Below are 14,041 nucleotides of genomic sequence, written 5' to 3'. Positions count from 1 at the left end.
ACTGTGACGAGAGGCGGGCGAGGCGCGGGGGGAGGGGATGGGACGAGCAAGGCGACGAGAGAGGGAGGGGGATGAAAGAACATGGGGCCGCGTGAGAGGAGGGAGGAGGGAGGGGATGAGAAGAGGGTAGGACGATGGAGAGACCGATGGGGAGGAGGAGGGGCGGGGATGGAGAGAGCCCGGGGATGAGGATGGAGAGGAGAGAAGGGAAGACCATGCCATGGGAGCAGGGAGAGGCGGAATTAGAGAGAGGAGGGAGGGTGGAAGACGGGGCGGAGATGGGGAGGCTGAGAGGAGCGCGAGAGGAGGGATGGGAGGGGATGAAAATGGGGAAGGAGAGGGGAGAGAGATGGGGGAATTTGGGATGGAGGAGGCGAATGGGAGGAGAGTATGAGGGGCCACGGCTGAGAGCAGACGCGGGATGGGGAGGGATGGCCGGGGAGGACGGTCGATGGGGGATGGACGAGGTATGGGGGGGAGGCGATGGAGAGGCGAGGGGCATGAGAGAAGCGGAGAGGAGGAGGGGCATGGAGACGAGAATGGTCGAGCGAGCAAGGGAGGCATGACGAGAGTGAGGAGGAGAGGAGAGATGGGGAATGGTATCGAGAGTGGAGAGGGATGACAGAGAATGGGGGAGAGAGAACCGTGATGAGGAGGGAGGCGAGGAGGAGGGGATGGGAGAGATAGGGTGAGAGAGAGGGGGGGGATCCGAGAGAGAAGGAGGGAGGGATGGAGAGAGGGGGGAGGAGAGGACGATGGAGGAGAGGAGGGAGGGGATGAGAGAGATGGGGAGAAGAGGGAGGATAGAGCGAGGAGTGGGGATGGCAGCAGAGAAGGGAGGGAGGAGGGGATTGGAAGAGAAGGGGAGAGAGGAGGGCAGCTGATGGAGAGAGCGAGGGGGATGGAGGCGATGGGAGAGAGATGACGGATGGAGAGAGAGGAGGAGGATGGAGGGAAGGCAGGAGAGAGGAGGGAGGGATGGAGAGAGATGGAGAGAGGCCGTGGACGAGAGGAGGAGGGAGGAGGAGGGATGGGACGAGGGGAGGGAGGAGAGAGATGGGGAGAGAGCAGGAGGGAGGGGATGGAGAGATATGGGGGAGAGAGGAGGGAGGGATGAGAGAGATGGGGAGCAGATACGGGCTGGAGGATAGGGGTCAGGGAAGGGATGGAGAGAGATGGGGGAGAGAGGAGCGAGGGGATGGAGACAGATGGGGGCAGGCAGGGAGGGAGGGGCGATGGGGAAGAGAGGAGTGCGCGAGAGAGATGGGGAGGGAGGGATGCATACGAGAACTTGGGGGAGACGAGAGGAGGAGGGGATGGAGAGAGCATGGGGGAGATGCGTGGAGAGAGAGGGGGAGGAGGATGAGAGAGGGAGATGGCGCGAGGACTGGGGAATGGAGGAGAGCAGGGGAAAGAGCAGAGGAGGTCTGACTCTGTGTGTGTGTCTCCCTGACTCTGTGTCTCCCTGACTCTGTGTGTGTGTCTCTCTCCCTGACTCTGTGTGTGTGTCTCTCTCCCTGACTCTGTGTGTGTGTGTGTGTTCAGGAGGAACTGAAGCACTTTGAGACCAAGGTAGAGAAGCACAGCCACTACCAGGTAACCAATCAATTATCAATCATTAATCAATCAACATGATCTGATTAGTGGGAACGTCTGTTTAACGATGTTGTACTCAGTCTATATACGGTGAATTCAGAAAGTATTCAGACCCCTTCTTCCACGTTTTGTTACCTTAACAGCCTTATTCTAAAATGGATTACATTGTTTTCTTCCCCTCATCAATCTACACACCCCATAATGACAAAGCAAAAACAGGTTTAAAAAAAAAAAAACTCAAACACATTTCCATAAGTATTCAGACCCTTTACTCAGTACTTAGGATGGATGGTGCCACCACCATGCTTCACCGTAGGGATGGTGCCACCACCATGCTTCACCGTAGGAATGGTGCCAGGTTTCCTCCAGACTTGTTTTTCATGGTTTGAGAGTCCTTTTAGGTGCCTTTTGGCAAACTCCAAGCAGTCATGTACCTTTTACTGAGGAGTGGCTTCCGTCTGGCCAGTCTACCATAAATGCCTGATTGGTGGAGTGCTGCAGAGATGGTTTTCCTTCTGGAAGGTTCTCCCATCTCCACAGAGGAACTCTGGAGCTCTGTCAGAGTGACCATCGGGTTCTTGGTCACCTCCCTGACCAAGGCCCTTCTCCCCGATTGCTCAGTTTGGCTGGGCGGCCAGCTCTAGGGAGAGTCTTGGTGGTTCCAAACTTCTTCCATTTAAGAATGATGGAGGCCACTGTGTTCGTGGGGACCTTCAATGCTGCAGAAATGTTTTCGGTACCCTTCCCTAGATCTGTTCCTCGACACAGATCTGGGCCCCCTGTCTCGGAGCTCTAAGGACAATTCCTTCAACCTGATGGCTTTTGTTCCGACATGCACTGTCAACTGTGGGACATTATATAGACAGGTGTGAGCTTTTCCAAATCATGTCCAACATCTCAAGGATGATCAATGGAAACAGGATGCACCTGAGATACATTTCAAGTCTCATAGCAAAGGGTCTGAATACTTATATCAATAATGTATTTTAGTCTTTTTATTTTGTGTACATTTGCAAAGATTTAGGAATTTTTGTTACTTAGGATAAGGCTGTAACGTAACAAAATGTGGGAAAGTGAAGGTCTCAATACTGCCCGGAGACACTGTGTCTTTTATTCACCGCGCTCGCTCACTTGATGTCCCAAATGGACCCTTACGCCCTAGGCACTCAGAGATCTGAGAGGGGTTGACAGGTGTAAGCAATATGGTGCTTCCACCAAGCAAGTGCCTAGRGCGTAGGGTCCATTTCACATTGGATCACTCACTTTCTCCTCCCTCCCTCTCTCTCGCTCTCTCCTCCTGCTTTCTCTCCCCCCTGCCTCTCTCCCTCTCCTGCTCCTCTGGCTCTCTCTCCCTCTCGCTCTCTCTCTTCTCCTTTCTTCCCTCCTCTCCCCCCTCTCCCTCTCCCCCTTTTTTCCCCCTGCTCCTCTCTCCCCCACTCCTCTCTGCTCCTTATCCCCCCGCTCCTCTCTCTCCCCCTGCTCTCTCTCCCCTCCTCAGGAACAGTTGGAGTTATCCCACCAGAAGCTGAGACATGTAGAAGCTCTAGGAGACAACGACCACATTCTGAGAAACCAGAGAGATACATAACCTGAGAGAAAGACCAGAGAGATGGGTACAAGGTAGGAGAGATACAATAACCTGGCAGAGAAGACCAGAGAGATGGGATACAAGGTAGGAGAGATACAATAACCTGGCAGAGAAGACCAGAGAGATGGGTACAAGGTAGGAGAGATACAATAACCTGGCAGAGAAGACCAGAGAGATGGGATACAAGGTAGGAGGGATACAATAACCTGGCAGAGAAGACCAGAGAGATGGGACAAGGTAGGAGAGATACAATAACCTGGCAGAGAAGACCAGAGAGATGGGGTACAAGGTAGGAGAGATACAATAACCTGGCAGAGAAGACCAGAGAGATGGGGTACAAGGTAGGAGAGATACAATAACCTGGCAGAGAGATGGGATACAAGGTAGGAAATATACAATAACCTGGCAGAGAGATGGGATCACAGGTAGGAGAGATACAATAACCTGGCAGAGAAGACAGAGAGATGGGATACAAGGTAGGAGAGATACAATAACCTGGCAGAGAAGACCAGAGAGATGGGGTACAAGTAGGAGAGAGACAATAACCTGGCAGAGAACCAGAGAGATGGGGTACAAGGTAGGAGAATACAATAACCTGGCAGAGAAGACCAGAGATGGGATACAAGGTAGGAGAGAGACAATAACCTGGCAGAGAAGACAGAGAGATGGGTACAAGGTAGGAGAGAGACAATAACCTGGCAGAGAAGACCAGAGAGATGGGTACAAGGTAGGAGAGATACAATAACTTGGCAGAGAGATGGGTACAAGGTAGGAGAGAGACAATAACCTGGCAGAGAGTGGATACAAGGTAGGAGAGATACAATAACCTGGCAGAGAGATGGGATACAAGGTAGGAAATATACAATAACCTGGCAGAGAGATGGGATACAAGGTAGGAGAGAGACAATAACCTGGCAGAGAGATGGGATACAAGTTAGGAGAGAGACAATAACCTGGCAGAGAGATGGGATACAAGGTAGGAGAGATACAATAACCTGGCAGAGAGATGGGATACAAGGTAGGAATATACAATAACCTGGCAGAGAGATGGGATACAAGGTAGGAGAGAGACAATAACCTGGCAGAGAGATTGGGTACAAGGTAGGAGAGAGACAATAACCTGGCAGAGAGATGGGATACAAGGTAGGAGAGAGACAATAACCTGGCAGAGAGATGGATACAAGGTAGGAGAGAGCAATAACCTGGCAGAGAGATGGGATACAAGGTAGGAGAGATACAATAACCTGGCAGAGAAGACCAGAGAGATACAGTAACCTGCAGAGAAGACCAGGGATATACAGTAACCTGGCAGAGACCCAGGGAGATACAGTAACCTGGCAGAGAAGACCAGAGAGATACAGTAACCTGGCAGAGAAGACCATGGAGATACAGTAACCTGACAGAGAAGACCAGGGAGATACAGTAACCTGGCAGAGAAGACCAGAGAGATACAGTAACCTGGCAGAGAAGACCATGGAGATACAGTAACCTGACAGAGAAGACCAGGGAGATACAGTAACCTGGCAGAGAAGACCAGGGGATACAATAACTGGCAGAGAAGACCAGAGAGATACAGTAACCTGGCAGAGAAGACCAGGATATACAGTAACCTGGCAGAGAAGACCAGGGAGATACAGTAACCTGGAAGAAGACCAGAGAGATACAGTAACCTGGCAGAGAAGACCATGGAGATACAGTAACCTGACAGAGAAGACCAGGGAGATACGTAACCTGACAGAGAAGACCAGGAGATACAGTAACCTGGCAGAGAAGACCAGGGAGATACAGTAACCTGGCTGAGAAGACCATGGAGATACAGTAACCTGACGAGAAGACCAGGGAGATACAGTAACCTGACAGAGAAGACCAGGGAGATACAGTAACCTGGCAGAGAAGACCAGGGAGATACAGTAACCTGGCGAGAAGACCAGGGAGATACAGTAACTGGCAGAGAAGACCAGAGAGATACAGTAACCTGGCAGAGAAGCAGAGAGATACAGTAACTGGCAGAGAAGACCAGGAGATACGGTAACCTGGCAGAGAAGACCAGGAGATACGGTAACCTGCCAGAGAAGAAGGGAGATACGGTAACCTGGCAGAGAAGACCAGGGAGATGCGGTAACCTGGCAGAGAAGACCAGGAGATACGGTAACCTGGCAGAGAAGACCAGAGAGATACGGTAACCTGGCAGAGAAGACCAGGGAGATACGGTAACCTGGCAGAGAAGACCAGGAGATACGGTAACCTGGCAGAGAAGACCAGGGAGATACGGTAACCTGGCGAGAAGACCAGGGAGATACGGTAACCTGGCAGAGAAGACCAGGGAGATACGGTAACCTGGCAGAGAAGACCAGGGAGATACGGAACCTGGCAGAGAAGACCAGGGAGTACGTAACCTGGCAGAGAAGACCAGGGAGATACGGTAACCTGGCAGAGAAGACCAGGAGATACGGTAACCTGGCAGAGAAGACCAGGGAGATACGGTAACCTGCAGAGAGACCAGGAGATACGCGTAACCTGGCAGAGAAGACCAGGGAATACGGTAACCTGGCAGAGAAGACCAGGGAGATACGGTAACCTGGCAGAGAAGACCAGAGAGATACGGTAACCTGGCAGAGAAGACCAGAGAGATACGGTAACCTGGCAGAGAAGACCAGAGAGATACGGTAACCTGGCAGAGAAGACCAGGGAGATACGGTACCTGGCAGAGAAGACCAGGGAGATACGGTAACCTGGCAGAGAAGACCAGGGAGATACGGTAACTGGCAGAGAAGACAGGAGATACGGTAACCTGGCAGAGAAGACCGAGAGATACAGTAACCTGGCAGAGAAGACCAGGGATACAGTAACCTGGCAGAGAGATACAGTAACCTGCAGAGAAGACCAGGGAGAGAAGACCAGGGAGATACAGTAACCTGGCAGAGAAGACCAGGGAGATACAGTAACCTGGCAGAGAAGACCAGGGAGATACAGTAACCTGGCAGAGAAGACCAGGGAGATGGGGAGGGGAAATAACCTGTCAGAGAAGAGCAGAGAGATGGGACAGAAGGTAGATGATTTAGTTAATGTGATGTTGACGTAGCTAGACGTTAGCAGCCCAGGGGGAAGCTACATCAAGTCAGGGTTCCAAAGAAAGATACTAAATGTTTCTTCGTAGGTGATGATGTTGTCGAGGAGAGGGGTGGTCCGCAGTCAGACAGAGGGACGGATATTATTTCTGATTTCCTCTTTCTAGAGCTTTCTCAGTGTTCGTCTTTTTCAGTTTACCTTTTACTGCTGAAGTCAGGTCACATTTTACATCTTGACAAGAGATGGAGGACTTTAAGACTTTCGAGTTTCATGGACTTTTTAAAGTGCATTTCACTCCTGTTCTACAACAGAAGGATAACGGGGATGTTTTAGGAAATAAATAGTGGAATCGATTTCAAGATGTGTGTAACGTCTCTCTCTGTCTCTCTCTCTGTCGCTGTCTCTCTGTCTCTGTCTCTCTGTCGCTGTCTCTCTCTCTCTGTCTCTCTCTCTCTCTCGTCTCTCTGTGTCTCTCTCTGTCTTCTTCTCTGTCTCTCTCTGTCTCTCTCTGTCTCTCTCTGTCTCTCTCTGTCTCTCTCTGTCTCTCTCTGTCTCTCTCTCTCTGTCTCTCTCTCTCGTCTCTCTCTGTCTCTGTCTCTGTCTCTCTCTATCTGTCTCTCTCTGTCTCTGTCTCTCTCTATCTGTCTCTCTCTCTCTCTTGTCTCTGTCTCTCTGTCTCTCTCAGATGAAGAAGCACATGCAGGATTTAAACAGCAAGATCTCCCGTAAAGGCTGACCGTAACGAACTGTAACCGACTCCTCAGACGTGGCTCTGGGGGCGACAACAGAAGGCCGTGTGTTTTCAACATTACGACTGGTGTTCCTCAACAACAAATGAAGTCTGCTTCCTGTTTTCTTGCCACAGTGCTTCAGAGTATGACACAACGCTGGTGTCATGACAACCCTACGATGTACTGCTAATCTGCCTGTCCACACACACACACACTCTCTCTCTCTTTTAACACACACACACACACACTCTCTTTTAACACACACACAACTTCCGTCCACATTGCTCTTTTGTAGACCACTTTAAAGAAATCAGTGTTTTTCCATGTAAATCTAATTTGTGATTATGTTCCATTTTAATAATGATGAGCCTGTCTGTATCTCAAATAGCACCCTATTCCCTACATAGTGCACTACTTTGGACCAGGGCCCTATGGAAGTAGTGCACTATGTAGGGAATAGGGTGCCATTTGGGAAGGAATGTGTTTTTTAGTGTCCTGGGTGCCACTACTGGTTATGTGTAAATATGTGTATATGCTTATTGTAGGTACATCTGATTGTCAGTGTACCAAATGGTACCCTATTGCCTATATAGTGCACTACTTTTGACCAGAACCTCATATGTTCTTATTCAAACACGTAATAACTTTGACTAACAGTTTTATTATGAAAGTATTTGAGATAACCACATATTACCACCATCAAAACCTTCTGGGGAAATAGCTGCTAACAGCGAGACTACATCACCATAGAAGCGCATTGTATCAGTGGATTTGACTATCACCATAGTAACACCTAGTAACAATGGATTTGACTATATCACCATAGTAACACCTAGCATCAATGGATTTGACTATATCACCCTAGTAACAATGGATTTGACTATATCACCATAGTAAACCCGAGCATCAATGGATTTGACTATCACCATAGTAACACCTAGCATCAATGGATTTGACTACATCACCATAGTAACACCTAGCATCAATGGATTTGACTACATCACCATAGTAACACCTAGCATCAATGGATTTGACTACATCACCATAGTAACACAATATCAATGGTATTTCAACAATACCGGTAGCTTGATATCAGCAAATCTCAAGAACTCCTCTGTGACTGGCCTCATGGTGAAATCCCTGAGCGGTTTCCATCCTCTCTGGCAACTCGGTTAGGAAGGACGCCTGAATCTTTGTAGTGACTGGGCGTGTTTATATTCAATGTCTGCGTTTAGTTTTTATTCATCTACCAATCGGTGCCCTTCTTTGCGAGGTTATTGTTAAACCTCCCCGGTCTTTGTGGTTGAAATTCACTGCTCGATTGGAAGGACCTTACAATTATCTGTATGTGTGTGGGGTTACAGTGATGAGGTAGTCGTTCAACAGTCATGTTAAACACTGTTCTCGCAGACTAAGGGAGTCCATCTAACTGATGTGACTTTTTAAGTACTTATTTACTACTGCACTTATTTAGCCTTGCCGTAACAATGGGGTTGAATACTTATTGACTCAAGACATTTCAGATTTGTATTTATTTGTCAATAAAATWATCTAAAAACACAACTTTGACATTATGGAGTATTGTGTGTAGCCAGTGAGGAAGAAATCTACATTTAATCCATTTTAAATTGAAGCTGTAACACAAAGGGCTGTATAAAACCAATCAGAATGTTACTGGATGGAGAGTTACTGAGAGAACCAGTGTCATGATTGGAGAGTTACTGAGAGAACCAGTGTCATGATTGGAGAGTTACTGAGAGAACCAGTGTCATGATGAATTGGCAGAGTTACTGAGAAGCGAGTCATGATGTAATCGATGTTAACACAGTCTTTGCACCATGAATACTCAGAGTCTTATTGGCCCATGTGGGCGGGGCATCCTGAAGATGCAAAACACTGTAATAACAAAAATGAATCAAATGTAGATTGAACAAATTTAAAAAGTAATAAAACACATTTTTCGTCATCTGGACATTTTTAGAAATTGGTAACAATGAGCATATTTTCATAATTACTTTTCTTACTATTGTTGCCTAAACACATGTTAAAAGCCTTACTGGTGAATCATATGTAGTTTGTGTTCACATGGGAATTGAACTTAAAACCTCTGTTTCTAGCGCCATGACCCTGGAAACTATTAGTGTTGTCTTCACTAATTCTCTCTTTAAACTACAGAAACTGATGGCTTAGAGACACCAGAAGCCTCAGTGTCTCAGAGGACTCTGACCTACGACAGTAACCAGATGGTTGTTAGTCCAACCCTACGACAGTAACCAGATGGTTGTTAGTCCAACCCTACGACAGTAACCAGATGGTTGTTAGTTCAACCCTTGCAGTAACCAGATGGTTAATTCATCCCTATGGCAGTAACCAGATGGTTGCAGTAACCAGATGGCTGTTAGTTCAACCTACGGCAGTAACAGATGGTTGTTAGTTCAACCTACGGCAGTAACCAGATGGTTGTTAGTTCAACCCTACTGCAGTAACCAGATGGTTAATTCATCCCTATGGCAGTAACCAATGGTTGCAGTAACGCAAGATGGCTGTTAATTCAACCCTACAGCAGTAACCAGATGGTTGTTTGTTCATCTATGGCAGTAACCTGATGGTTGTTAGTTCATCCCTACGGCAGTAACCAGACGGTTGCTAGTTCAACCTGTGGCAGTAACCAGATGGTTGTTAGTTCATCCCTACGGCAAGTAACCAGATGGTTGTTAGTTCATCCATACGGCAGTAAACAGATGGTTGTTAGTTCAACCCTACGGCAGTAACCAGATGGTTGTTTAGTTCATCCCTAACGGCAGTAACCAGATGGTTTGTTAGTTCAACCCTACGGCAGTAACCAGATATTTACATTTTAGTCATTTAGCAGACTTGCGTCTATCCAGAGCGACTTACAAATTGGAAAGTTCATACATATTCATCCTGATCCCCCCGGGGGATGAACCCACAACCCTGGCGTTGCAAGCGCCATGCTACACAGCACAGGATGGTTTGTTAGTTAACCCTACGGCAGTAACCCAGATGGTTGTGTCAGCTTCAACCCTACGGCAGTAACCAGATGGTTGTTAGTTCACCCTCGAGGCAGTAACCTGATGGTTGTTAGTTCATACCTAACGCAGTCACCAGATGTTGTGTTTCAACCTTACGGAGTAACCAGAATGGTTGTTTGTTCAACCCTGACGGCAGTAACCAGATGTTTTGTTAGTCATCCTATCGGCCAGTAATCCAGATTGGTTGTTTTAGTTCAACCCTACGGAGTAACCAGTATGGTTGTTCAGTCCAACCCTATGGCAGTAACGCAGAATGGTTGTTAGTTCCATCCTAGGCAGTAACCAAGATGGTGTTAGTTTCTCACCCTACGGCAGTAAACCAGATGGTTGTTAGTTCACCCTACGGCAGTAACCAGATGGTTGTTAGTCAACTCCTACGGCAGTACCAGATGGAGTTTAGTTCAACCCTAGGCAGTAACCAGATGGTTGTTTAGTCATCCCTAACGGCAGTAACCAGATGTTGGTTAGTCAACCTGTATGCAGTAACAGATGGTTTGTTAGTCCTAGCCATGCAGTGTTTAGCCAACTAGCGGCAGTAACCAGATGGTCGTTAGTTCCGACCTACGGAGTAACCAGATGTTGTTAGTTCAACCTAGGCAGTAACCAGAATGGTTGTTAGTTTCAACCTTATGGCACGTAAACCAGATGGTTGTTAGTTCAAATCCCACCAAGTGGATACGCTTGTTTCCATCTTAACTCTAACAGACCGGTGTGAGAGGTTGAAATATGCCAGTTTGGAACAGGTCACAGAGCGAAGCGGTTTCCTGGTGGCGCCAGGGGTGTGTAGATCGGCAATCTCCTGACCTGGTTGTACAGGAAGCGGCTTGGGTTTGAAACCCAGTTTCTGGGGCCTGGAGCATATTGAGTAGTTCTTCTTCAGGTCTGGGCTTTAGGACGTGGTAAACCCTACTCCTCCTGAGTAGTTTCAATCGCTTCAGGTCTAGGCTTTTGATGACGTGGTAACCTACTCACTGAGTGTTATCCTAGGTCTGGGCTTTGTGACGTGGTAACCTACTCACTGAGTAGTTCATCCTTCAGGTCTGGGCTTTATGACGTGGTTAACCCTTACTCTCTGAGTAGTTCATCCTATCAGGTAGGCTTTATGACGTGGTAACCCTACTCACTGAGTAGTTCATCCTTCAGGTCTGGGCTTTATGACGTGGTAACCCACTCACTGAAGTAGTTCATCCTTCAGGTCTGTGGCTTTATGATGTGGTAACCCTACTTCTGAGTAGTTTCATCCTTCAGGTCTAGGCTTTAGAAGTGGTAACCCTACTCCTTCTGAGTAAAGTTCATCTCCTTCAGGTCTGGCTTATGACGTGGTAACCCTACTCACTAGTAGTTCATCCTTCTAGGTCTGGGCTTTATGACGTGGTAACCCTACTCACTGAGTGGTCATCTTCCAGGGTCTAGGCTTTATGAACGTGGTAACTACTCACTGAGTAGTTCATCCTTCAGGTCTGGGCTTTATGATGTGTAACCCTACTCTCTGAGTAGTTCAATCCTTCAGTCTAGGCTTTATGACGTGGTAAACCGCTACTCTCTGAGTCAGTTCATCTTCAGGTCTGGCTTTATGACGTGGTACCCTACTCCACTGAGTAGTTCAATCCTTAGGTCTGGGCTTTATGACGTGGGTAAACCCTACTCACTGAGTGGTCATCTTCAGGTCTAGGCTTTATGACGTGGTAACCCCTACTCACTGAGTAGTTCATCTTCAGGTCTAGGCTTTATGCCGGTGGTAACCCTACTCTCTGAGTAGTTCATCCTTCAGGTCTAGGCTTAATGACGTGGTAACCCTACTCACTGAGTAGTTATCCTTCAGGTCTAGGCTTTATGACGTGTAACCCTACTCACTGAGTAGTTTCATCCTTCAGGTCTGGGCTTTTATGACGTGGTAACCTACTCCTCTGAGTAGTTTCATCCTTCCAGGTCTAGGCTTTATGACAGGTGGTAACCCTACTTCACTGAATGGTTCGTTTCATCTCAAGTTCTGGCTTTATGACGTCGGTAACTGAGAGTCATTCATCCTTCAGGTCTGGGCTCAAATCGCCTTGGCAAAGACATTTTGTTGGCTGTCGGTGCTCTTCAACTGCCCTTGATTGAGATCCAGCCTGTGTATTGTTGTTGTAAGTCCTACACCATACAATCAGACTATTTTTAATGAACACTTACTACATGTGATGCTGCGAATATAAAATCATGTTTGAGTATACACAGTACCATCAAAAGTTTGGACCCAGACTCATTCCATGGGTTTTTTCTTTATTTTTTTTTATTTTCTACATCGTAGAATATAGTGAAGACATCAAAACGGTGAAATAACACATATGGATATTCACGTAGTAACCAAAAAAGTGTAAACAAATCAAAATATATTTTAATATTGGAGATTCTACAAAGAAGCCACCCTATGCCTTGGATGAAGCTTTTTGCACACTCTTGGTTATTTTCTCTCACAGCTTCATGGGGTAGCACTGGAATGCATTTCAATTAACAGGTTGTTGGCCTTGTTAAAAGTTCATTTGTGGAATTTATTTCCTTCTTATAGTGTTTTAAAGCTTCTGATAGGCTAATTGACATACTTTGGTCAATTGAAGGTGTGTCCTGTGGAATGTATTTCCAAGGCCCTAACCCTTTCAACTCAGTGCCTTTTTGCTTGACATCATGGAAAATCAAAAGAAATCAGCCAGACCTCAGAAACAAAAATTGTAGACCTAAACAAGTCTGGTCATCCTTGGGAGCATTTCCAAACGCTGAAGGTACCCGTTCATCTATACAAACAATAGTACGCAATATAAACACCCATGGGACCACGCAGCCGGCATACCGCTCAGCGAAGGAGACGTGTTCTGTCCTCCTAGAGATTTAATGGACTTTGGTGTGAAAGTACACATCAATCCAGAACAACAGCAAAAGACCTTGTGAAATGCTGGAGGAAAACAGTCAAAAAAGTATCTATACTCCACAGTAAATCGAGTCCTATATCGACATAACTGAAGGCCGCTCAGCACAGGAAGAAGCACTGCTCAAAACTGCCAACAAAAAGCAGACTACGGTTGCATCTAATGGGGACAAAGATCGTAGCTTTTTGGAGAAATGTCCTCTGGTCTGATGAAACAAAAATAGAACTTTTGGTCAATAATGACCATCGTTATGTTTGTGAGGAAAAAGGGGGAACGCTTGCAAGTCGAAGAACACCTCCCATCCATGACAGTCGGGGTGGCAGCATCAATGTGTGGGGGTGCTTTGGCTGCAAAAGGGACTGTGGCACTCACAATCGACTGGCATCATGAGGAGGGAAAATGATGTGGATATATTGAAGCAACATCTTCATGTCAGGAAGTTTAAAGCTTGGTCGCAAATGGGTCTTTCCAAATGGACAATGACCCAAGCAGCTTCCAAAGTTGTGCAAAATGGCTTATGGACAACAAGTCAAGGAATTGAAGTGGCCATCACAAAGCCCTGACCTCAATCCTATAGAAAATTTGTAGCAGAACTGAAAAAGCTTGCTGCAAGCAGGAAGGCCTACAAACCTGACTCTGTCAGAGGAAGGGGCCAAATTCCCAACTATTGTGGGAAGCTTGTGGAAGGCTACCCGAAACAATTGACCCAAGTTAAACAATTTAAAGGCAATGCTTAGCAAATACTAATTGAGTGTATGTAAACTTCTGACCCACGGCAAAGTGATGAAAGCTGAAAAAATCATTCTTGACATTTCACATTCTTAAAAGTATAGTGTGATCCTAACTGACTAAGACAGGACTTTTACTTTAGGATTAAATGTCAGGAATTGTGAAAAACTGAGTTTAAATATATTTGGGCTAAGGTGTATGTAACTTACGACTTCAACTGTAAGTTCATTAGAGTTAGACTGCACTCAGATTGCAGCCCAATAAATGCCTTCACATGAGTTCAAGTAACAGACACAATCTCAACTGGTGAATCAGGCCTTCAGGTCAAATTAACTGCAAAGAAACCACTACTAAGGACACCATAGAGAAGAA

General features: G+C 46.8%; 1 protein-coding gene and 1 long non-coding RNA gene across 2 annotated transcripts in view; both read left to right on the top strand.

Moving 5' to 3' along the window:
- lrpap1 (low density lipoprotein receptor-related protein associated protein 1) overlaps positions 1–8,547 on the top strand; it is a 22,295-nt gene extending 13,748 nt beyond the window's left edge. The window contains 4 exon segments of the mRNA XM_070441710.1: positions 1,546–1,596; positions 3,095–3,268; positions 6,939–6,985; positions 6,987–8,547. Of these exon segments, the coding sequence (XP_070297811.1) occupies positions 1,546–1,596; positions 3,095–3,268; positions 6,939–6,985; positions 6,987–7,005 (291 nt within the window). The 3' untranslated portion in view covers positions 7,006–8,547.
- A 2,500-nt stretch (positions 8,548–11,047) lies between these two features.
- LOC139026377 (uncharacterized) lies at positions 11,048–11,433 on the top strand. The gene is made up of 3 exons (XR_011478150.1): positions 11,048–11,081; positions 11,135–11,232; positions 11,393–11,433. It is a non-coding gene; the product is annotated as an uncharacterized lncRNA (long non-coding RNA).
- Positions 11,434–14,041: the final 2,608 nt, after the last annotated feature.

The sequence above is a fragment of the Salvelinus sp. IW2-2015 genome, unplaced genomic scaffold (genome assembly GCF_002910315.2).
Source record: "Salvelinus sp. IW2-2015 unplaced genomic scaffold, ASM291031v2 Un_scaffold4603, whole genome shotgun sequence".
In the NCBI taxonomy this organism is placed as follows: domain Eukaryota; kingdom Metazoa; phylum Chordata; class Actinopteri; order Salmoniformes; family Salmonidae; genus Salvelinus; species Salvelinus sp. IW2-2015.
Note: the sequence above shows the minus strand (reverse complement) of the source record. Positions and strands in the feature narration are given on the sequence as shown.